This window comes from Bombus fervidus, chromosome 9 (genome assembly GCF_041682495.2).
Source record: "Bombus fervidus isolate BK054 chromosome 9, iyBomFerv1, whole genome shotgun sequence".
NCBI lineage: Eukaryota > Metazoa > Arthropoda > Insecta > Hymenoptera > Apidae > Bombus > Bombus fervidus.
The window spans coordinates 14,256,875-14,282,849 of record NC_091525.1 but is presented as its reverse complement, the minus strand read 5'-3'; the positions used below and the strand labels follow the sequence as shown (position 1 = coordinate 14,282,849).

The window sequence follows — 25,975 nt, the reverse complement described above, 5'->3', positions numbered from 1 at the left end:
ATCGTATACCGATTTGTGCGTATCTCGGGACGGGCTTCTCTTCGTATTCGTACTTAAAAAAGGAAGAATTATGTATATATACACGCAAACATCCGTCAAAAAGTAAAAGTATTATCAAAACACAGACTTTCAACGTTTCGCACGTAAATGCATCTATTCCGCTCGAGTCCCATTTGAGAAGAAACTTGAACAAATTAGGCGGACGATGATCGATTATACCGCTCAAAATAATTAGAAGACCGCGGTCCTCGACGTAATCGTGTAATTTATATAATTTATATGGCGGAGTTGTTTCGAGACGTAAATTTGAGTTTAGAATTCATCGACCACTTTGAGCAACGCGATATATATTCGAAAACGAAATTGGAAGATCGTGGCTAAACAAAGAACACATTGACTGCAAATAAACTTCGACTCGATAAACTTACACCGTATCTTTTCACATTGCTCGAAACAACCAGAGGATTATAAACGTGGAAAACGAACGAATCGAGTATCAAGAACGAAAGATATCGAGAGTATCTTTCAAAATATTAATCAGATTGTACGAACATAAAAACATAACCCTGTGATCATTTTGAGCGTATCGAGTTAATTCGAGTTGGAAGACCCGATTGAAAAACTCTGAAATTTGTCGCAAGAAACGAAAGAGAAACGTTCGATTCCGTCGGAGCGGCGTTCCTTTCCCAACGAATCTTCGTTATATCGGAATTTCTACGCGTACATTTTCCTTACTTAACGACGCTTTTACTTTCATTATCGCGTGTGCACGCGCCCGTCGATCGCTCTAAGTACACATACAAAATTACGTGCACGCGACTCCAATTACCGACGTGAAATTGCACCGTTTACAAATGTATCTACGCGTACGAACATCGCATATATACTAACGCGTGAACGCTGCCTTGCGTTCGTGTACGTCGATGGTGTAAGCGTACTTAAAACACACAGACGCACCGATCGAACAAGGAACAGCGTTCGATGATGCTTATAAGAGAAAATGAGAATTCTACGTGCGAACAAACTTCTCTCGATACACATTTACTATTATATTTTTTTGCGTTAGATGAAAAGGCAATACGAGGCGCCGCACACGTAACAATGACCACGTTTTATAATGAATTTCGTATGCAAAGGATCGCATATTTCGATGTGATAACTACATTTAATGGTTGCACTTCTTTTCATTCGCAACAAGAGCATTTGCAACGTTTCTCTTGCATATCGAAGGTTAGGATACGCGAGTCTCTCTCTCTCTCTCTCTCACTCTCTCTCTCTCTCTCTACTCCGAGAAACCTGAGAAAACGTACGTCGGTGTGCTTTTAGCGCTGAAAGTCAGCGCCTCCTCTCGGCCTAGCACTCTTACGGACGAGGGCGAATCTTACGGGATTTGCAGACGAAAAATCGGCGTGAAAATCACGGAGCAGTTTCTTTCTTGCTCTGTTTCCTGTTTTAAAGCAGCTTCGGGCAGCACCTGAGCGCCCGTCGGCGTCGTCCGCAACGACGACGGCGCACGGACGACGACGTCGATTGATTCACACTACTCGAGTTCATTTTGGATCAGCTGGCTGGCATCTCCGAGTTTTGGCTCTGCGACAGTTCCAGCAGATGGCACTCTGACAACGGTATCTGTCTTGTGCGGGCACTCTGCTTTTTCTATGGTTAAAAAGAGAAAATCGTTATGACAGAAATTGCAAACTGTATTACACGATCTCGTCAAATAGGAAAGAATATACTCGTAGAATAGCGAAGAAACGGTCTTATTACGTCGTTCGAAAGCAAGCAAAGCAAGGTCCCGAGAGCTGTTCGAGTGGAGATCGACTTCGCCATTTTTACTACGTATCTTAACAACGGTGGCTAAGATCGGCGATAGAAAGGAACGGTATCGTCAAGTCGATCGAACATCTAGAATTTCAAATCGCGAATATCGCTTTATAGAACGAACTATCTCGCTCATTAACGAATCCTTTTTCCATAATTTCTCTCTATGGTCTATATTTAACGTATGTAATTTAAACACGGGTAGAAATAGAAGAAAAAGATCCACCTGTCTTCGGAACGGGAAACAGCCTCTGTTCTCGTTATTCGGTGGCGGATGGTTGATCAACAGATCAGGAGTAGGTGTGTTGTTAGGACCTAGCACGTTCAGTTCCTTAAAACACTCAGTCTCTATCATCTGGAATAAAGAGGGCCTGTTTCACTGTGCAGAAAATAGAATCTCTTTGATCGAACGGAGCATAAATCTTTATGATAAACGAAACTGCAGTCGATCAGCGTGTAAATCGCTTTGAATGCTAAAATGGGTTCCGTTGGGACGATAGCGGACTGTCTATGACGTGCCAAGGAATGCTTTTGGAACGCCATATTTTTCGATGTAAGTGGTGGAACGGTACGCGTTTTACTTGTTCACAGGGCGGCGTCAAGACGCTCGCTATCTCTCTGTAGTGCTGCGTATAAACAACACCGATGGAACGTTAAAAGGCTTACCTCGTTCTGCCACGGGATCGACACGCTGCCGGTATTGAATTTACTGTAAAAGGTGTCGTCGGTCGCGTCCAAATTCACACCTTTTACCGTGGAAAACTGTTCGATATCCAACACGTCCTTAGCGTACACCGCGTGAGGCTGTAAACAGAATCGATCAACGATAAGGATTTCCATTAAAAAAAAAAAAAAAAAACACGCGACGATAGTCATCTTTAATATAGCAATCTCGGTAGAATACTAAATCTTTGAACACAACCATATACAAAGTATCATATAGTATTTTGATATTTTATTTAATCTATAACTACTCGTGTTAACGACTGTATACGATAAAAGAAGGGTTCAACAGACTTTTGTAAATAATCGGCAGAGAGGAGAATAACGAAGAATAATGATCGACTAGCTATAGCCGAGCTAAGCTTTGAAGGATCTGGAGGATTTTTCTTAGCACAGGAGTATCAAAGAAATGGCAATTTTCTCAAACGAAGAAAGACTATATGGAGAAAAGGCAACGACGACAAAGTAGAATCGGTTTGAACGACACCTACTCACATCCGGCACAAACGGCGGTTCCCACATACCGACCTCGACCCTTTTCCAGTTCAAGCACTGAAAGAAGCTATGCAACTTTACTTCCTTAGCACCGTGTCTGCCGCACTTGCAGCCTAACCTGTTCTTCGGGCTCTTCTTCAATAATTGCTGACACAGACTCTTTGCTTCTTCGGTAAACTTCGTGGAATATCTTTCTTGATCCTCTTTCACCCTCCTATCCACCTCTTCTCGCTTCACCTTCTCCTTCCTGGCGCGAAAGGGAGCTTGACCTTCGATCATCTCGTATAAAAGACATCCGAAACTGAACCAGTCCGGTGAAAAGGTATATTTCTCATTGTCGATCACCTCTGGCGCCATGTATCCGACCGTTCCAACTCTTCCCGTGACCATGTCGCCTTCTGTGATCTCCACAGCCAGACCAAGATCGGATATCCTTACGTGACCATGATCGTCTAGCAAAATGTTTTCTGGCTTACAATCTCTGTAGACGATTCCTTGCAAATGCAAGTGTTCCAGGCCACAGACCACTTCGGCTGCGTAAAACCTGGCACGGTTGATGTCGAAGCCAGGTTCTCCGCCCATGTTGTAGATATGAAATTTCAAATCACCTCCGTTCATAATCGTCAGGACTAGACACAACGCGTCCTTGGTTTCATAGGCATAGGCTAGGGATACGACGAATTTGGAGTTGATTTTTTGCAAGATGTTCTTCTCTATGAGCACCATGGCTTCACCCTTGCGCTTTTTAATTCGTTTCTTCTCCAGTTTCTTGCAGGCGTACATTTTCCCGGTTGCTCGTACCTGACAAGCGCATACTTCGCCAAATCCACCCTTTCCTAGCACCCTGTACATACGGAACGTCTTGTACGTGACTGGCTGCGCCTCTAGCCACTTCCATTGAAGATACCTGGCGGAGGAGGACGATCGTTAGAATCGATATGAAATATGTACCGATAAGAGGCTAGAGATGGTGCTGTCATTGACAAATATTTGCCGATTAATCGGCTCTTAATGGGACGCTTTGTCGGGAACATGCAGATAAGAACGATCGACGGGTTTCGTCGTATATTCGTTGGAAATTCATTGGAAATTCATAAAGAAGGACCAAACGGTGATAAATATTTCACGCCTTATTAAATCCAAAACGTATCATATCGCGTCATAATTTTTCCCTCTAACTAAGATTTATCAGATATGAAAAATACATTTTCCGTACCAAGTATGTAGCCTTCGAACAAGTATGCTATACTAATATCTTGTTAAATACACGATACGATTTAACGCGCGATAGAGTACTGTCGTTCTTCGCCTTGTAAAATTCATCAAATATCAAAAATACCTTTGCTCCGTCGTTTAATCGTCAAGCGGAAACGTCGTTTGAAATTTTACTAAATTCGAAATCGTCGAAATTTATTCGTGATTGCGAGATCGTGACAAAGATAAATAGGCGTAACAGCCCGAGGAAAAGATATCCCAACGTCGAATCGACTAGGTGGGGAAAAAAAAAAAAAAAAAAAATGAAGTTTAAATAAATTACCTATAGAAATAAAAGCTGGTTTGGAAAGCTGAAAAAGGTTCGCCGGCTAGAAAGTTTTTCACGGTCTGCGCGATTTCGACAAAGAGCTCCTTGCCGCCAGTGCCGAGCCTCTCCTCGCACTGGGCGATCAAAGAATCGTTTAGGATGTCGACGACCTCTGAGCCCTCCCTCTTCAGGTATTGCTCGAACAGGTCCTTGGCCAGCTCGGTCCGATTCTCATCCATCTCGATCTCGTACTTCTCGATGGCGTCCAGGAAAAGATTGTACCGATGGTAAGATGGCTTCTTGTCCTGGCAAAATTGCCTGAACAACAGCCTACCGATCGGTTGTTGATCCACCACATAGCTGTACCTGATGTCTGCATCAATCAAACGAGCGAACGGATAACAAAAGGTTGTTACGACTTCTCCTACATAAACGATGGTAAATAAAAAATATATTTATCTTCTGTTGCATAAAAATTTCATTCATCGTTCTCGCGTTCGAATTCTACCATTACGAAACGCTAATGATTTTTATCATTTCTTTTCTATCTGTTTATTCACACGTTTAATACAAAATCTTCTCTTCAACGTCGTATCTTTATTCGCGTGTTTCCCCGGCAAAGAACTTCTAGCCGAAGCCGAAGAATCTGATAGCTCTGTATTTAAATTTCTATTTAACTCTAGAACAGGTCGTTACGAACAACTTAGTAACATAAAATTCGGAATATTCTACAGGTATTATTAAAAAAATAAAAATAAGATAAAAACTATTTAAAGCTCTCGCTTGAAATCTTTCGCATTTTTCGTCTACGCGAGCATCTATCGTGAAACGCTGTGTATAAGAAAATGGGAAGCACGCGTTTTAACGCAAAGTCTAGTCGGTTTCACAGGCGTTAATCAGTCAATTGTACGTCGTGTTAATTTCTTTACGAGCGATCGGTGGACTCCCATCGGTTCTCAATTATTACGAAACGTCGCGTCGCATCGCGTCGAGAATCGCGTGGGATTAATCGAGTTGCACGAGGAATATTCTTGGCTCGTGTTTGCTAGGGAAACTCTGATAATCTGCGGCCATTTTCGACGTGATTTCACGATTATCGGCAGCCCTGAAATCCAGTCGGTTGCTCCCAATGGATTCAACCTGCCGACCGAGGAATTAATTTCGCGAAACTCGGCGACGCGACGCCACGTATCGATTCGCCTTTCCATCGTTGCATTTTATTATTCAATTTCACGGCGTTTCACGTTTCGATAAATATTTCATTCCGTGCGACGATTAATAGAACGTTCGAAGCCGCAACGCAAAATTTAATCGTAAAAATAAGTTTCGGTCAACGAGTACGTATCGAACTACGTATTCGATCGATCGACGAATATCGTTGTTATTCTTTTCGAGAAAAAACTTGATTGTTTTAAATTGCGCTCGATCGAACGATCTTCGTAACTTAGACGTCGATCTTTTCGATCGTTCGGGTCGATAAATGACGGATGTTGGAACGAACGAACGATGGAATGAACACGAGCAAACGACCAACGAGACGTGGGAATACCGAGCCAAAGATGCTCGCCGCTAACTGACTAAGATCGACCGATTAACGTCAATATCTTGTAACGCGCGATTGAAAAACAAAATTTTCCGCGTAAAATTGAAAAAAGGAGAAATGTCTGCATTACTGAAGCTTCGAGTTAAACCGCTATCCACAGGATTACATGGAATCCGACGAATCCTCTGGTTCGATGAACAGGAATCTTTCTCCCTGAGATATCTGCCCCCTTCCAGCCACTATCCATCCAATTTCAATCACAAAACATCCCACGAAATTGGTTGTTCGACGATCAATCAACCGTGATTCATCGATCAGCCGTAACATTTGATCCCTAGCGGGAGAATTCGAAGCGGAAGGTGGTCTAAAAACCTAGCGAAAGGGGACACTTTGCGAGCCTCGGGCTCTCATCGCGGCTCGATTAACCGAGACAACGTGGCTACAACAGCTTCTTATCTTAATATAGCTTTTCACATTTTTCTTTTTTTTTTTTTTTTTTTTTTTTTCGTGGCCGCGTGACGTTCGATAATCCGACACAAGGTGGTCGAAGGGTGACGCGTTGATTGGCCGCGAGATTCACGGGAAGAGGCCGACTACACGAGACAGATATCGTGTGCCACAATTTACCGATTATGAAAATTGTTGATTTCCGTGTCGTCAGATGTAAATATAGAAATGATCGAGCGGTATAATACAATATATTTCTATAAATTGCCAATTTACGTAGAGCGGAGGATATGGCGCGGTCTAGGGACAGCGAATACGGGGGATATAGAAAAGAACGCAGGAAACACGAAGCGTTAGGCGAATGTGGGATACAGAATATGAGAAACGAAATACGAAACATGGCGCGTGGAATGGAAAGATGAACTATGAGAAGTGAGACGAAAGATATGGAACAACGGGATATAGTTGTGGGATATAGGATATAAGATAAGGTATAGGAAGTAGGAAATGTGGGGTGGAAATGTGAACTGTGTAACGGGCTTGGCAAAACAGATATAGCATAGTGGATATTAAATGCTGGATATAGGATATATGTACATAAAGTATGCGGATAATGTGAAAAGTGGGACAGAGAATGTAAAGCGAAATACGCGACTTTCGATGTACGAAGTACGGAAAATAGACAATTTGTTGTGGTATAGGCGATAATAGGACGTGAGATGTAAATTATAAGATGCTTATAGGGTTTCGGACGCGCGATCTAAGTAACGACGAATAGAGGACGAATTTATTACTGGATCAAATTTCGTTTCAACGAGCAGAATTCGAGCAAATACGATTCTACCGCACAAAGCACGTGCGAGAACTTACCCAGCTTATCTTTTAGGCCGATGCATTGGGAAATGTGTGGAAACTGGAGTATCTTTCGCCATTTTTTACTCTTACCCTTGTTGCTGTCACCACCGCCTGCAAAAACAACGATAATACGATTAAGATCGATAAATTGGAATTAAAAGAAAAAGCATCGAAACGCGTTTTATAACAATCGGTGGTCTGTTGATTTATCAACGATACTAGCGTTATATAGAGGAAAATAAATTGACGAGGGAACGGCGATTTCCCTGGCTCGAAGCGTTTCGATTACGCAACAATTCTCGTCTCGCAAGACTCGCGCTAATTAAAACTGCAATAGAGGAGTCGTTTCTGCGATTTCGACGTTGCAAAGCGGCACGTTCGTAATTGAAATTGTATGGTAGTTGATAATTTGTGCAAGGTAAAAACATAGTTGATTCGAGATCGTGACGCTTTAAACGATAAATATACAGGTACATTTAAAAATAAGAGTAAATTGTGGAAAACGCGATATTTATTTTTCATATAATATCCTTCTTCTTCTTACGTTTCGAAATTAATCTGTTTCTTTTCTCTTCCTTTTTTAAATAATTCGTTACGTTCGTAAAAGCATTCGATAAAATATTCTCAAATTCTCCCCTAACAAAATATTACAAGTAATAACTTGCGTCCACCTTATTTCCAGCAGTCCTTTTTTTTTCCGTCGATATATTCCATCGCACGTGTCTAGTATAACGTCGGATTGAATTTGCTGTTATATATAATGAATACGGGAGTGCGCAGCTAGTTTTCGACTTGCAGGAAACCGCGATCGAAGAAGCGCGGTTCCGGTCGAGGCAGCCGGTAATTAATAGTTTCCAAAGTATCGACAGGACGAACAGGCCTTACCTTTACCTTTTCTCTACAAAAGACAATACGAGTGACCAATGGTTCGGTACGCTTTGTATCTTTTCGATCGACTATGTGATAAAACTAATGCGAAATTGATGACTCGTCGACTTTCTCTGGAATCAACGGGCTGCATATATTTATTTAGTAAGAAACTTGCAAGTAACGATTATCGATCTTACGCGTTACTACGTTGAATTAGTGTCGTTATCGAGTTTCTTATCGGTTTAAAAGAATCGTTTTTATCCCACTAATTGACGGTGAAACTAGAAAAATTATTCGGCGCGATTGAAAGTTCGTCAAAGGAAAAAAAGAAAAAAAAAAAAAAGAAATAAGAGGAGAAGAGGTAAGATCAACAGCAACGCAAGTTGAAGATTATTCTTTAACGAAAGAAGGACAAAAGAATTCTGACGTCAAAAGTTAATGAATTAATTTTTGTTGACAATATGAATTGAAAATCGTTCAAGCCACTTTTTTCCTTCGCTGGCAAAAATATCGCTCGATTTAAACTCGATTTAAACCGTTTCTACGATAAAACAACGATCGAAGAAAGGAAGAAAAGACGATTTTACCATTAACGAAACCAAAGAAATATCGAAAATATCATAAGCTGAAAAAATGTCCGAAACCCGATTTATAAAAGAAAGAAGCAAAGAAAGAAGAAAATTGAACCTAAAAATTAGCCTTTCTTGGCTTAGAATTCGAGAGTGGTATGGTCCAATCGGTTTTTGAGTTTCAAAAGGGATCTGGCCTATTTCGGTGCAGATAGGAACGTATAGTAGGAGAAGAAAGGGCAATGGTGGAAATTCAGTCGGGACGACATCGATCGTCGTGGAAAAGACGAGATGGAACGGACGATGAGGTAGATCGATAGACAGCCAGGGTAGATTTTGCGCGAACAACCGATCGCGTTTCCGCGAGCGTGCACTCGAAGGTTGCGGAGGCGGAAGAGAGGAGTCGAATCGCGTGGCTAGATCAGAGAACGTTGTACGTGGTACGTTCTCGTGATAAATCAGCGACGACTATTACCTACTCGACGGAGCACTTTCCTGCTCTTCTTTCTTTCGCTTCCGTCTGTTTTTCCTCTAATCGTTTTCGTTGATCGAACATCGACACTAAAGACAGTTTGACTTTTGCCTTTTTAGATTCTTCGTTTTACGAATTTCTTAATTAAAGACACAACGATCCGAGAACAGTGAATTTATATTTAAAACATACCGACTAAAAATTTCGAATTATAAATTTTAAATACATATACGTATTAGATATATGAATTTTCCTTCATATATGAATTCCTTTGTCGTATTTGTTTCGTTACTACTTCCTATTTGTAACGCAAGAATATGTACATATGTGTAGCAATGTAAGAATATAATTCTTATTCTTAATTGTGACGGATTAATCTTACTTTTTATTAATTAATTTCATTTATAGACGCGATATACGGTTGCTAATGTAATCGTGTACAATATACTCTATCACGTTAGTCAGCAAACAAACAAACTGACAATATAAAATATTAACTGGTTTCGTCTTTGTTTCGCTCCAGTCGCTATCTCTATATGTATTATCATTGCCACGGAATTGTTATTGTATTTGCCCCGTTATGGACTTTAAATAAAACAGCGATAAGCGAGTCTTCCTTCTATGCACGTCTCAAAGAGCTTCGATCAACACGCTATTGTTGTTAAATATATTCAGCGGAGAAACCGAAAAATTCCATTCGCGAAACCATTAAAAACAAAACCATCGACGCACGATGAAAATAGACAGAGAGAAATAAAAGCGAACGATCGAAAGGCAGAAATGATCAATTGGAAAAAATAAACGACTAATTCGAGAATGAAAGCGAACGATCTAAAAATGTAAAAAAGCAATTGCAGAAAGTAAGCAGACAAATCCAGAACGTAAATAAACAAACAATAGAATGTAAATAAATAGTAAAAAAAAATTTTCCAAAAAGATATACCCGTAACAAATTTTTACTCTTGTGTTTTTATTCGCCCAATTATTTTTTATTTCTATCTTTACCGCTATGTTTTCTTTATCGCGGTTATTTTCTGTTTTCTCTTTTTTACTTTTATATTTTCTTTACTTCGATCGTTGTATCTTCCTTCTCTTATTCGCCGAGACATCGACGTCTCGCGTTAATTACCATCCAGATTTCTTAGACTAATATCATTGGTTAAACTAATTTTAACAAGGACGATGCAACCAGTTACTAAGCAAGGAAAGCACATTTTAGAAAATAATGCACACGACGCAAGATGCGATGCTTCGTTCTCGTTCTCGCAACGAATTTTTGCCGTTTGCGCTTAATAACGTACAATAGAAGCGGAATAAATTTGCAAATTAATGGAACGGGGGTAAATTCTGGGTGTACGTGCGAATAGAAAGCGAGGAATTCGTGGCTCGAGTGCTCGATGAAATCGTTTCGTAGACCATCGTTATGATCAACGACCGTACTGATTTTAAAGAGTCGACTAAGATATTCGACTTTTTGTACGACGAATTTCAGTAACAAAACCCAGTGAATGGAAATATCGACGATTCCAAACGCATAACGACGATAATTGGAGGAAAAACATTCTATCGTATAAGTTTCCCCTCCGTTAGGATTTCTACTACTTTTACTATTGCGTAATATCTATGCTACGACGAATTTCAGAATATCAAGTTTTGTATTTCGAATTCGACGATTGATAAAATTAATAATCGTAATATACCGTATTGTAGCTAGAAATATATTGTAAATGGATAAAGAAGACGCAACGGTACCGAATAGTAGCGAACGGTATGCGTAGATTTTTCGATTTAATATTTCTTATACGACCCGATGTGCGTCAAGAGAAACGTGACGTTTCAAAATAGTCGGTGTCCCTTTCCGGAATTGCAAATGCAATCAGATCACGTTTGCAACTACCGGTACACAGAAATTTATTATATCCATTTCTGATTTGGTTTTAGTAAAAAGAAAAATTAAAAAAAAAAAAAAAAAAAAAAAAGAAAAGAAAGGAAGCTAAATAATATCGTAGAATAAAAAAGGCGCGACGACAAACTCGTTAAACCTTCTAGGAAATTTATTTTTCGGCTGTGAGAATAATTTTATTTCGATATATATAAAAATATTATCTTATAGACCGTGGACGTTTATGCACGTCGTCTTTAGAAATACAATGAAAGAGATGTAATTTAGAAATAAAACGGTTTCAACTGCTAAATATTATAAAGAACGATATGCCTTTATAAATATAACAAACGGCAAATTAATCTTTGTCCACTCGTTAAATTTTCCACTTGTAAAATCTTTGGAAAGCATTGCTCAAAGATTAAGATAATGCTGCTGTTAAAAAATCATTGCTCGCCGAACGTAACAATCTGCTCCGGTTTCTATTCTCGTTTTCCAATCTTCCTCCACGAGCAATTCTACGTTTGTCGATATTACTCGATATAATTGATCGAGCAACTATTTGATCGATTTCGGTTCTGATGATATAAAGATTCTACCGTATATATACGTTTGTAAAGTTCAACGAGACGCGGACGATGCGATTATAAACTCATTGACGTCGTTGGCGCATCACGCGAGCCCATTTACCTACTTCTGCCTTTGCCACGCAACACGCTCTCTCTTTTTCTTTCTTCCGATCTCTCTGTTCGTCGATGCTTTCGCCATAGGATACCAAGAGAATGGCTTGCCACTACGCTAATTAAAATTCGCTACTTCTTCGAGCCAAACAGCCGCGCAACACGCCCATTCCTCGCCAACAAATCGATGGAATCTTCGCCATTCCTTGCCTATGGTTTATCGCATTTCGATCGGACGAAAGGTGGACCACTTCCCCTTCGCGAAGATTCCTTCACGCTAGAACAGCTTCGATAAGATTGGATCGAGGTTCCACGAGTTTATCGGACGTTCTGATGGGGGGTTTTACGGGGATCGCGGTCCGAGGAGGTTGTTTCGTTGAATCTGGAGAATATAATCCTTTCTGTTCGGAAATTCTCTCTTTCTTTCTTTCTGTTTATCAGAGCTTTCTTTATTCTTACCTGTTTGTGGTGGCGGTTTAAAAAACATCAGAACGGTATGTTCGTTTCTATACAGGTACCTGCGAGGTATCAAGACACGATACGAGAATATCAGATTAAGAGTATATAAAACGGAATAAACTTATCGAGAATGGAGGAGTGCTACGTATTATTAAGTTATTAATACAATATCGTCTTATTGTTTCCTGCGTGTCATCGAACATTCTACCGTTGCACCGGCCATTCCATCGCGCACATACAAAGCGAAAGATATAACTAGTTTTCTAGCCAGTGATATCGTTTTACACGCTTACAAATCATTCACTTTATTTTATGTAATAGGCACGTCAAGATATAAGTTTATGTTTATAAGGTTCTACGTTAATTTTTAAATTTACTTGCTTCGATAAAATTCTACGTTAATTTATTTCTTCGCCTATTAAAAACTGCCCGGCACGCGCGTTAGCAACTCGATAAATACTATTTATTATAAATTTCTAGCACGCGCATATAAAAAGGCTCGCCACCACTGAATCAGAACCATTCTCGTCGCCGTGTTTCATTGATAACCATCGGAAACGCATCTATTCTTGTTTAAAGCCTCCCCCGATTCAACACGGACGTAGAATCGACTCGAGGCGGTTTCACAGAACATGCATATAAATACATAAATATATGTGTGTGTGTGTGTGTGTGTGTGTGTGAGAAGAGTTCTGTAATCAGTTCGTACGGCCGTGTTAGAAGTTAGTCTAATTAGTATTCCGCTTGGCGCGGCGGTACCGCGGGACGCTTTAGGTAAAGCAAAGTTTAGCTTCCTTAACGACGCCGCCGCCTTTGGACTTCGCATGAAATCTGCAATTACCGGCGGTGCGCGGGCGCGAGCACGCTTGCGAGCGCGTGTCAATCCTCGCTGCACTTTATTGCACGCGATACAAAGAGCAAGAACGTAACGTAAAGTATGCAGTTTAATTAGGATCCTGTGCCGGCGCAGGTTCCCATTAAGCCATTTGCATGTAAACCGTTGGCGCAGAGTGGCCTGGACCAGGGGCCGTTACTGCAGCCTCTCTAATGGCAACGTAATTTCGTATACGGTGAATAAATATTCGTGGGAATATCGAGACGACTGGTCGGTCACGAGTAGAACGAGTATCGTGCAAAGTTTTACTATATTTTTCCTTCGTTTCCCTACGCTTGTATATTTCCACGCCCGACGTTTCACAGATTTGAAATATTCTTTCGAAAGTTGGACCGAAAGTGGAACGATTCGTAATTTGTATTAAATTTTTTTATCGACGAATTATTTGACCGAATTGTTTGACGAGTCAAATTTGAGATAAAGATTTTTTAAATATATATATATATTTTCTATCTTCTATCGAATAAATTTGAAATAAAAAGGTCCTAAATGTAAGAAATGTTTCGAAAAAACTAGATACAAGAGAAGTTTGGAATTTTGATCGACCGAGAAACGATCGCTATTTCTATCGAAATTTTTATGTATGAATTAACATTTATATGAATAAGTTCGCGATTAATTCGCAATTTAAATCTGAATTTTATAAAAATTGCCGAATATTCCTAATCGATTACCAATGTAACGTCAGAAATTTTAGAATTTGGATAACGAAACGCGTGATTTGTAAAACAGTTCGGAAAATCGGCAGGATACCACGAAGCCATTTAATTATCGTAGAAACGTTTCCGCCGCAAAGACAATTTAGAACGTGCTTTATGAAAACTTGCGAGCCGTCCGCGCGTGAAATTTACCGATGGTGGATGGAACCGGCGCGTTTCAACGTTGTAATAGTAAACGTTTCATGGAATTCACTTCGATCGGAACGAAATATCGTTTCAGTAATTACCGTATACCGTCTACCATTGGATTTCTACAATTTCTACATTGACAACACTTTATACGACTCCAACGAAGAAACGTTCAAAATGTCTCTTCAACGCTGTTATACCCGTAAACTCCTCTTCGATATTTCGTTAATAGAGTTTGCGTTAAAAAAATATCTCTGTTTGAACCAGCTACTGTCTATCTACTTTGCGTTCGCGTACGATGATTGTTCGCTATCTCGACAATGGACAGGAGACGTGTTACGGTGTTTAGTGTAACTAGGAACACGCGATGTACGAGGGAACGGCGTTGTATCGCAACAACGTAACAAAACAATTACATAAGATGGTACGGAACGAGTTAGATACGGAGCAAGAACCGGAAATTTAATGTCAGTGCTGATGATACGGAACGTGGGCTTCGTATCGTGAAACCGTATCTACATATATGTATAAAACTCTCGATACTTGGCATAACATTTTTCCTCTCTTTTACATAGCTGCGCAGAGATTCTCAGTCTAGGATTTAGCGATTTCCTAGATATCTATGATCGATAAATCGATAACAATCGACACGACGATAAGCAACGTTTCGGTCGGACAAATATTATGACTTCTGCCTTTACGTCTAGTAAAAAGGAAACGTACGAGACTTTGCTTTTATCGACTCGCATTCGCGAAAGCTAACTTCTAAGAGGAACTAAAGATTAGATATCGAGAATAATAGAACGTTCGTACGAATCGCTTCCTGAAAACGCCAGACGACTATAAATAAATATAAGCTCGTCTACGAGCAAATATATACGCCTAACTCGACGAAAGAACCTCGACTCGAAAGATAGCACGCAAATACGTAGTGGTTCCGGTGGCGACAAAGCTGTTTTGGCGTAAAGGTAGGTTAGTATTCGCTTCATGGGAAAAGAGAAAGACAGAGACGAATGACGTTTCTACGGGTACACAACCGTCTACACGGCAAATAATCGAGCGATGTAAATGGCGGACTATATACATATTAAAAAAAAAAAAAAAAAAAAAAAAAAACAAAAAAATTATGTATATTCCCGCGAAGAAAAACATAAATCGCATGCTAAGAAAAGGAAGAGAGCGTAAGTGTCTTTAAAAGCAATATGTTGCTCGAAATTGCAAGAACCAACTTCGAATCGATACTTGCAAGTAAGTATTGGTGGTACTGGTAGTAGGTAAGAACTAAGAATCGTGTATCAATGTAATTAAAAAGCTATGATTTACTTTATTTGAGCCTTTTAGATAATAACTCGTCACTCACCTTCTCTCGCTTTGAGGTACACAGTGTTTGCCACGATGTTCTCCAACTCCATCAATTCCAGCTTGATCGAGTTTACGCGGCCGAATCGACGGAGAGAAGCCTGGTGGGCGACGAACGAGAGGAAGAGCGTAGGCCTCGAGCGGAAGTCCGGTCGGTTGGTATAGTTTTCCGGGGTTGGTCACCCTGTCGGGCTCCGGCAGACCAGCTCCCATCTGCGGCCCCAGGACACCACCAGGGCCGAGCGGTCCCCCTTCACCGAGGACCAAGGACAACAGGAAGGACGTCGACAAGCTGTTGGACGGCTTGGTCGAGTCGAGTCGAGTTCGAGGTTCGAGGTCGTCCGGCGTAGGTCCCGCCGTTTCTGGTGCTGACACCGCGGGGCAACCACCTATCGAGTCGACTCGAGTTCGTTGGCCCCCTCTGCCGGTCAAAAACCGACGTTTCCCGCCACAAAGTACGCGTATACGTATATCGAGCAAAGCACGCACGACGTCAAACGGGTTACACGAAACCGGACTTTTCGCTCGTCACAGCGTATCGCCTTGGTTTCCTTGATTCACGGTGTACGATCCCAGGGTCAAGGAGCGGCTTTCTTGCGTAACGTTCGTACCAGCGAGCTTCTTCCGTATCGATCGTGGATTTAGGCATTTACAGAGACGCGTGTCCGCACCGTGACCTTTTCCTATTGGCGAGATACGGACAGGCCGGACGAAGCTTCGCGTGGATGGGGCGCGATCGGTAAGCCGTCGCGGAATCGAGCATTCAGAATGCGCAGGTTTCTTCTTCCACGCGCTGCGTAACCCCTCTTTATCGTTCTTCCACCCCGTGACCGAGGACGAAGCTCGATCGCAGCGCGCGTTCACATTACAAAAGAAACTAACTATAGTGTCGTGTAATCACGTGCGACGATCCGTCGTCGTCGTCGTCGTCTCTCTTTCTCTCTTTGGTATAGTTGGTGTCGGTCGCGTCTCCTTTAAATATCAGCAGAGATCGTGCACGAGACACGCCGCTAACGATCCCCTCGAATAATCGTTACAACAGCGAATCCTAGTGGCGCGTTAGCATGCCATCGTAAAAATGTCACGTGTGTTCCGCGGATTCGCGTACGGACACGACACTCGTAGGCACGTAGCAGCAACAGTGCCTTTCACTTTAACGACGGTGCGAGAGATGCCTCCGCATGTGCTAGATGCTAGATCCTTCTTCGACTTTGGATCGAGGCTTCGATCGTCGATTCGCGAATGTCGACAGACTCGACACCCACGGAGATTCGTTTCTTCCTTTCCCCTCGATATTAGAGCTGCGACAGGCGGTCAGAGAACCATTGTAACCTCGCGTACTGCAAACACGAATTCGATCCTCGGTGCTTTCGTCGTACGCGACGAAGATTCTTTCTATTTCCAAAATTTCCAATCTCCTTTCGCGCGGATGTCGCTTCGTCCAGCGTTTTTAACGTATTCCTCTTTGCATCGATCTCTCATGTACGTTCTGGAATAAGATTTCAGATTGTTCGTGTTATTAGTGTGAAAGGATTCGCGAACGTCCACAGTGGCGTAGCCAACCGTTTCGTCCGAAATCTCTACCGAACACCCACTTTACCGAACATCGTGAACGAGAATTTTCATCGCTTTGGTCGCGCGAATATCAAAGTAAAAAACGTTTTTCACGACGCTTTGCTTTCGAGAAAATTGACTTTCAAACTTTCTCGCGTATACTTAAACTCGACTAATTACGAACTAGGTACGCGTAAACGATCTACTTGCTTTACGTGCGAAAATAAGTGTTTAGTTAGCGATTGATCCGGTAGACGCGCGAGATACATTTTCAAATTCATCTTCCTCGATAAATCTCTATATTTTTTATTTATTTCCAAACGTAGAACAATTTGCTATCGATTATTTACTATTGTTTGGTTTAGAATATACCAAATGGAAGAATACTTGGCAAATTTTCAAACTCGATTTTTTTCGAAAACGGAGCGTCCTGTTTATTTCGCTTATACCGCCAGTATACGGCGATGTACGCGTACGTAGGTGCGTCTCAAAGGGATACGGCTGACGGTAAGTACGCGAGTACACGGTCAAAGGACCATATTGCCGTATAAAGCGTTCGCTACGCCATTGGTCGTTTGGGACGGGAACGAGAGGATATCTCGATCGTCTGCGCCGGTCGTTCGTTTCTCCGTGTGGCGTGAGTGAATTTTAAAAATCATCATGCTCCTCGCACCTCCGCCGTGCTGGTTTATCTGCCGCGCGCAACAGACGCACGCACTTATCGTCGCGCGTTCTGCATGCGTAACTACAACCGCGCACATGTGCGTGAACACTGGACGCAGCAGGTGCGCTACGGGGATAAAGATAACGACGCGACTAAGCGCACCGTCGGCGTAATATCCGACGTGGTAATCTAATAACTTTTTCCAGAACTCGATTCCCACCGATCGTCTCTCTTATTCTCTCTCTCTCTCCCTCTCTCTTTTCAGGTATTTCTTTTACATGTACAACGTGGTGGCGGAAATCGCTCTATGCGATATAGAACGAGAAAATTTTATCTGCGAATATAAATCGAGAACACGATATATATTTACATTTTTCTTGCGAGATAGATAACGTGGATAGTTGAGTATTTAACTATAGCGCAACGCTGTTCCATTTCCCGAGCGTTTCTAATTACAAAATTTGGCGGATGATTTAAAATATTATCAAATTTCCGAAACATTTGTCTCTAATTTTCAAATTATTCTGCGATGTATGGTAAAAAAGCTGCGATCTGTTTAATATACTCGATGTCTTTGTAATTCTTTCATGGATATTCTAATCGGCAGAAATATTCAAGATTTCATCACCATATCCTCTATATGCCCATACCTCTATCACCGCCCAATCATGAACATAGCCGGCGAATCGACTTCCAGCGGAATTAGATTCAAACTAGATGGATTCTCGTCAAAGTGGCTCTTACGACTTGCTGCATTACACCGGTAAATCCTATTAAACTGCGACGGCTAACGAATGGGTAACCCGACACGGGCTCTAAATTAAGTAACAGGCGAAAAAAGGAGGAAGTGGGGGGTTAAGCAGGAGGTTGGCAGGCGGAAGAGGAACGACGAAGATCGTTAAAGGTTTTAAATGCTTTTTCTCGATGACGCAATTCCAGTACCGTGGAACCGGATTAGGAAGCGGTGAGTAACGATGATAACGACGAGGAAAAAAACCAATGACAATAAGAACACGACCGCGAAGGAAATAACGATAGTCGGTATTTTCCCCTGACTGATTAAAATTTTTTCTTAAAAAATCACCTATGTCGTATTTGACGTTGGAAATGTATCTTCTGTAACCGCGATCGTTTTCGATCCACCTTGCGTTTCGTTTTCAAGCGTCGAATCGACGATTCGATTACTCGGGCCAGAGGTAATATAATATCCCTTTCCGCGTAAGCGATTCCGTACTACGCAACCATTTCACCGCAGGTGTCTAGAGTAAAACGTCGATCGTATTAATCACCGGGCAGACTGAATGGCTGCGTTCTGTTCGTTTAAACGAGGGAAAACGAAAACGTCACCGATACGGTGGTATCGGGTTAACCGGTTAAGATTTTGCTTCGCTATCAATGAACATCGCCCTCTTAACGTAATGCTCGTGCCAAAAAATTGGTTCCATGAATCGTTGGGACGGTAACAAGGGTTACTTAACGAAGTGTTTGAGCGCATCTTGATTTATGGAGTTGATGAACGAGTCGATCGATATAGCTTCTGGATGGTACAAACGTGAAATAAGTTCTTCCTATCTCGTTTAATCCCCTCTCTCCTTTGCCAACCGATGAATACATTTCGAATACATACGCAATACGGGAAACAGTGCTACCGAGGAATATTTGCTTCCTATCGACCGACTAGCGGCGGATTATGAACGGAAATAGAACCAATAATCGATCGATCGTGGTGGTGGTCGTTGCGCGTATCTATCGTATATACGTACATAATATTATATACGTGAAAAGATTGATATACGTTGAAAGTATCTACGATATATCGGTCGATAATGTGTTCCATACATAATAAACGGTATATACATTCTAGTTCAGAAGTATTAGAATACTTGTTAGTTTCGTACAAAATATGATGAACATATGATGAATATAAATTAAGGATCGTATATATTATACACATACGTACATACATACATAATTTTCTGACCTCGTTTGTTAGAAAAATGTTACACGAATGTAGATGCCAAACTGAAAAATGTTTATATTTTAAATCGCAATTGAAATTCTGAACTGAAGATTAAATAACGCAAGTGCCAGGATTGATCGAAGCAATGATTCGTAAGTCATAGTGAATGTAAAGGAAAACCGATTTGGTTATTATACACGAGTTATTATACACAGAAATAAGATTTTTCTACGTATAGTTTGTTTATTTTAAGATTGCACAATCTGTTTTGCATAAATTTCAAAGTAGATAATGACGGTAGTTAAACGGTAGTGTACATATATCGTATATAGCTGATGTAACAGGCAAAGGGAGACAGCGAAAGGCAGAAAATTAAAAAAGGGTAGATGACAAGAGATCATAAAATATTAGAAGAAAGAGTGAATAAGAAATTTATTGAGAAGAATTATATATGTACAAAGAGAGAGAGAGAGAGAGGAGAGCGAGAGGAGATATATAGAAAGCGAGAGAAATTAATTCTTCCGTATGAACGTGAATAGCTCTCTGTCGGACAGGAAGAAGCTATCAACAACGCGACAAGAAGCGACAATAAAAGTACCGACGGCACGCGCGTAGGAAATACGCAACTCGGTAATACGGGAACGAAGGTCCTTTCAAATGTAAATCTAAGCTTCTATCGTGGATACATCTCCTACGGAATACTTAAAAGTGGTCGAACAGCGAGAAATATTATGAATGTTACGCTGATCAGAAAATCAGAACGTCGGCATTAAATTGTATTGTATTGTAGGAAGTAATTTTTAACTTGCTTCTAAATACATATATAGTTGTAAAAACATCTAAATCAGAATGTTAATACTCGTTAAACTAGACGTATGAATATAAATTAATTCGGATTGTTTGCTAAACAAGAAGGTTGTATTTTAGACTCGACGCGAAACGCGAAAGATTGCCACACGATTAGCATGTAATTACAATAACACTACCTTTACCTTGGTATACTTTTATTAAATTAAATTTTGATACGAAACAATCGACGTCATCTATATACCAAAAGCGAAAGAAATACTATATCGAGTTTGGGTGCGTGTTTAACGTAGATTCGGAAAGAAATGCCGAAAATTTTAATCTTGTAAATAATTTAAAAAGGGAAATCGATTCTCGACTGTCGTAAAGATCCGTCAAAGATCCATCGTAAATCTGATAAAGGTTATAAACACTGCTTATTCTACTGTGTACTTATATACGAATTGCCATGAATACGCGCTACTACTCGCATTTACATTTACAGTGATTCACGCTATTTTAATCTTCTCCTCTCACGCTAAGATTGATGGAAATTTTCAACCGTGAATTATCAAGATGTAAATTGTTTACGTATATTTGCCGGGTGAATTTGAACGTCAGAGAATTTGTAGAAATAACTATCGAATAATGTAACACCATTGATGCAGCGCTGCCTTTCAAGATAAGAATTTTATACCTGGTCGTCGAAGAAAGCGCGTAAAACGTTTCCTCCAGGAGCAAAGGCAAATTTTCAAGGTAACGTTACGTACCCCTCCATTAGAAAATAGGAATCGGTATCTCCGGAAGCAAACCACGGCGAAAAAGTACGCGGCCTGTCGACTAGATGCGATACTCGTAAATATCGATTATCGATAAGTTAGATAACAACGAACTATCGACGATTATCGATTATTTCCGATATTTTATCGTATGATAATATCACGGACTTTTTTATTCAACGAAGTTTATGATAAATTTGTTAATTAAAGATTGTAAAAGCTTGTAGAGTTCTATTCTAGTTACCTGATCATTGTACCATGAAGTTGTCGTACTACTATAACTCTGGATTTCGTTTTTAAGAAACGATATTCATTTCATAAATTTAAAATTTATTCGATATTTGAATTTGAATTTTTTTCGACATTTGTAATAATTTTCTTATTTTATATCTTATCAGTTTCCCAAGTACAGAACGAGTTATTGTATCGAATATAGTACAGCGAATAAAAATAAATTGGTACGACGTATACCAGAAACTATTCTGTAGTACAATAAGGTCCTAAAGCAAAATTGTAATTTTTTTTTTAATTAAAACAAATAATTAAGATAAAAGTTACCAAAAATAATCGACATGCCATCGATATCATCTCTATCCTCGGCGCAATGTACGTTTTTATTTTATTATATTCCGCTATATTGTTTTCATAGAAACTTAATTATTCGATCGATTATATAATTCCCATTACTCTCTATTACTTTCTCCGTTTCTCTCAACATTTTTCAAGCTTTTCAATCGCGTTTTTACGATGAGAATTTTTATGATTTGAGCGAGAAATAATCTTGGAGAACGTTCGCTAACCTCTTTATATGTATATCATATTTTTGGAATTCCCACCCACCGTTAAAATAATATTACGACACTCTGAATATATTATGTTTCATAGTTTGTCAATTAATAAGTATCTATCAAATAGTTTCTTTTTTAATTACATTACTCACATAGAGCGTAGAGTGTTATCTTGATGATAAGGTCTTCCTAATTTGACTTCTTCGAACGTTGAAAGGAAGTAATATAGACTAACGAAAGTTATATCGTTGGTTAAATAACTGGTTAAATAATTTTATAAAAGTGGAATATAATAATATAAGAATATATGAATACTTTGCGTCGAGCCGAATATAACAACGCGAGCAGACGCGGAAACCGCACCAATGAAAGGGGCGATTGAATGAGAGACAATGAACGCCGATGCGATGGCAGCGCGGGCGAGTTCATTGAGAGGGAGAAGAAACTTTTGCCCGCGAATCGAGACGCATTGTGGAATGGCAGACGTATATTTCCCTGGTGTACAAGATGCCACTTGTACACGTGCGTGAAATTAAAGAATCAAATAGGGGGAAACAGCGGGGACTGTTTTGCCATTTTTATCGATGTAGATTGGAAACGCTTTCCGTCGCCGCATTTTCAGCGAACAACTTAATTTGACACTGTCGGTATGTATTGCCGCTGTATATATTCTCCGTTCCCCTCTCTTTATGTCATTGCACTAGCGAGAATAGCAATGACAGAACTGTGAAGATCTGATAATATCGATGAACCGAATCATATTTTTATTTTGACATAATTAGAGAAAGCCAATTACGAGTACTTGGATATTTTGTTTATGCGTTATAAGCATTATGTACGATTTTGCATCTTTAATACGTTTTGTGCTTCGTAGGCACGTAGTGAAAGCGGCGATAGATCGACGATAAAGATGGAAGAAAGAATTTCCATTGCACGAGGCGAAGGAGGATAAGTTTCAATCCGATATTTCAATAAAATGTCGTGAATTGGATGGATTTTTATTTTTTTATAGTTAAATATTCTAAGAGAGTCCTTAACCATCGAACCTTCGTTGATAATCTCAATTAATAATCTCGTAGCATGGAACGCGTTAATTTCCCACACACGCGCAAACGTCCGTAATTTAGTAGTTTCCGAGGAAAAAAAGAACATTTATGTTCCATGAACATAGAAACATTTAAACAATACGAAATATTCTGACACCCGAAAGAAGCCCGCCTAAATATTCTCGTGATGGAAACGTGACTTTGCTACAACCGATCACGAGACGCCGCACCGCGCCGGCTCTTGAAATCTGTCACACAAGCAACACGCACAACCCATTGTACGCGACGCTAAAATAACCACCAAACCCATAACAAGAATATCATAAAATGTGAATATAGCTTATCTGAGGTATACGATTCTAAGCTCGGAAGGAAAAGGGAGAAAGTAAAGGATTCGAAAGATGAAAAGGGGAGAAAGACGCCGCGTTACCGACGGAGCGTGTCGTGTCTCGCACGTCATGGGCACGAGTCAGTACGACATCGTTTTGTGAAACACGAGACGGGCGTAAACGATCTCAGAATGGTTTCTATGGGGGTACAGACCGGTCGAATTGGAGAAGGGAGGACACGTTATGGCGTTCGGTACATCTAGTATAATTTAACACACACCGATAGCAGAGCACCGCGCGGTCGTAACGGCGACACGAAGAAAGCGCAATGGCCGACCACTGCACCTCCGCTGGTTGCTTCGATCCTTCCTAGCCACGAGGATATTTCACACACTTGCTCTGTCTCGTTCGAGGATCGGCACACGCGCACGACACGCCTTGTCCGAGACTTTCGGATAAATAACAGCCCCGGATGTTTTTATTCCGTGTAACGAATGCAGCTAGGGACGGTTCGTACTGTCCGATCGTATGAACCCGCTGCCACTCGCACCAGACCGTCACGCACCGTCCCGTTCGCTGGATAGAAACCGACTGACTGACATGCTCCTTCCCGAGCCGCGATGCACCGCCACGGATGAGGAGGTTAAGTGGAGGGGACATGTTGGGATCCAAGGACGACGCGACGCCTCCACCCGATCAACGTACGACAGAGACACAGATAGACGCGCGGACGACTCCGATTGGGCGTGGTAGAGTCCCTAGACTCGTCTTCGGATACCGACCGAGGGTGCGATCTTCTTTAATCGACCGTTTGCGCGCCATGTATAAACGCGCTATTTGACTTTTAGATGTATCGGATAATTAAAAAAAGATATCGATATTACTTGACAAACGTTGCTTTTAAATAAACATCGAAAACATTTCTCAAACCGAAGAATGTGGAAATGGACGGTAGGAAGTGCTATTTTCCGATGAGAAATGGATAAAAATTATTCGATATCCGTCAAGAATTTATTTAAAACGATTATAAAGCAACACAACAAATAGCAAAAATTCTATTTTCTATAATTAGAAATAGTAATTCTATAAAGATACAATACCTCCAAATTTTTCCCACATTTAATTTCACCGATTCAAACTTTTCCAATATGTGTCGACGTTAATGAAATTTTAAAACATTTTATATAAAACACACGATATACGTATAAAGATATTCTATCGTAAGAGTTCAAATACTTTCGTGAGATACTACATGAACGTCGAAATTATCAATAGAGTTCATAAAGGAATATTATCACATAGAAGGTACTATCCAGTAACAAAGATTGTATAAGGAAGTTATCGACACGTGTAAATTAGCAAAGATAATAGAGAAGATGTAACGTTGCACCTATAACATCAAATTCTATGAGAACGTATAAATAATCAACGAATAACTTTCGTAACTGACACGGTAAAGATTTAAAAAGAAGTATAAAATGAGAAAAAAAAAAACGTTATTTTAACATTCCTGTAGCAATATATTTGTTATATCGAATATTACTGTATAGTGGATAAAAATAGAAAATTGGAATGGCAGAATGGAGGACGGTAAAGCAATCTTGCGTGGAAAGTATCGAGTCATTACAATTTCCTAGCACTATTCTAGTCTCCTCAGAAGCGATTTCTCGAGAGAACAATCACGATCAAGACACGATTCGAAAAAGAAATAACAAGGATGATCAAAGGGTAATACGCCAGCGTAATGCATTGGGTTTCCGTTGAAATCTCCAACGTGCGATGACAAGGCGCGTACTGGGTTCGAGAGATGTCTGGTACAGTCGAATCTTGGTAACTCGAATGTTAAAGGGATTTACTTATCAAATTTTTTCAAGCGAAGGAAGTTTAATAAACGAATTACTTATAAAGTCTTTTAATAAAGATTTTTTTTCTTTAGAATTCAGTTTATATTCTGTTTCTTAAATTATGGCTACGAAAAGAAATTTCAAGGAATAATTCCGTATTTTCGTCGCTTTTTATACCTAGATTTTACAATTTTATGAAATTTAAATAAATTGATGTATTTACGACATTATTATAAATGATTGCTTGGTTCTTAATGGATTAAGATACGTTTTTTCTTTGACAGCGGTAATCAATGTTATTTGTAAAATTTTTATGAGAAAAATCGTTGAGAAAGAATTAATTTTTGTTTAGGTCGAAGACGATAATCGCGAAATCTTAAGAATCTTTTTGGATATTTCGACTTACAGAAACTTTTACAGGGAAACGAAAAGTATGAACGAAATTGCAGAGTCTTACGAATAGTTTTCGAGTTATAGAGGTTCGACTGTATTTTTCACGCCTTTACGGGCCGACTCTAATTTCGATTCTTTCAGACCCTCGAAAATTACTCCTTTGCCAGGCCAACAGAGAAAAAAGAAAAAATACCGAAACGAGCAACCTGGCTGGGACGACGCTTCCAACAATGTATCTAGAGTATCAATCACGTGTGTCATTAATGGTTGCGGTTGCGGTTACAAGCCATCGTGGACTATAATTCAGTTGGGTCGCTGTATCCGCGATACAGCGCATTACGCTGTGCAACGCGATTTACGACGTCCATTGTCGCGATGTCTGTACAATCAAA

General features: G+C 40.3%; 1 protein-coding gene across 5 annotated transcripts; it reads right to left on the bottom strand.

Annotated features, from left to right (window-relative positions):
- Positions 1–907: 907 nt before the first annotated feature.
- Gprk2 (G protein-coupled receptor kinase 2) lies at positions 908–24,058 on the bottom strand. 5 transcript variants are annotated; one of them, XM_072011191.1, is made up of 8 exons: positions 23,627–24,046; positions 15,442–16,929; positions 7,422–7,517; positions 4,577–4,934; positions 3,040–3,946; positions 2,488–2,625; positions 2,048–2,176; positions 908–1,656 (listed from the first exon to the last, which is right to left on the bottom strand). In XM_072011191.1, the coding sequence occupies exons 2-8, from the start codon at positions 15,491–15,493 to the stop codon at positions 1,561–1,563; spliced, it is 1,776 nt and encodes a 591-aa protein (XP_071867292.1). In that variant the 5' UTR covers positions 15,494–16,929; positions 23,627–24,046; the 3' UTR covers positions 908–1,560. The 5 variants fall into 5 exon arrangements, 3 of the variants coding, with proteins under 3 accessions (XP_071867292.1, XP_071867293.1, XP_071867294.1); XM_072011192.1 differs by lacking the exon at positions 2,048–2,176 and having other exon boundaries at positions 23,627–24,057; XR_011800767.1 differs by lacking the exon at positions 908–1,656 and having other exon boundaries at positions 2,048–2,192; positions 3,036–3,946; positions 23,627–24,058.
- Positions 24,059–25,975: the final 1,917 nt, after the last annotated feature.

Bases quoted from the DNA above. Each gene is read 5' to 3' on its own strand.
- Gprk2 (XM_072011191.1), bottom strand. From the start codon at position 15,493: ATGGAGTTGGAGAACATCGTGGCAAACACTGTGTACCTCAAAGCGAGA. The intron at 4,935-7,421 runs GTAAGTTCTCGC...TGATTGATGCAG, and splicing joins CGGCCTAAAAGATAAGCTGG to ACATCAGGTACAGCTATGTG. The intron at 2,626-3,039 runs GTGAGTAGGTGT...TTCTGTTTACAG, and splicing joins AACCGCCGTTTGTGCCGGAT to CCTCACGCGGTGTACGCTAA.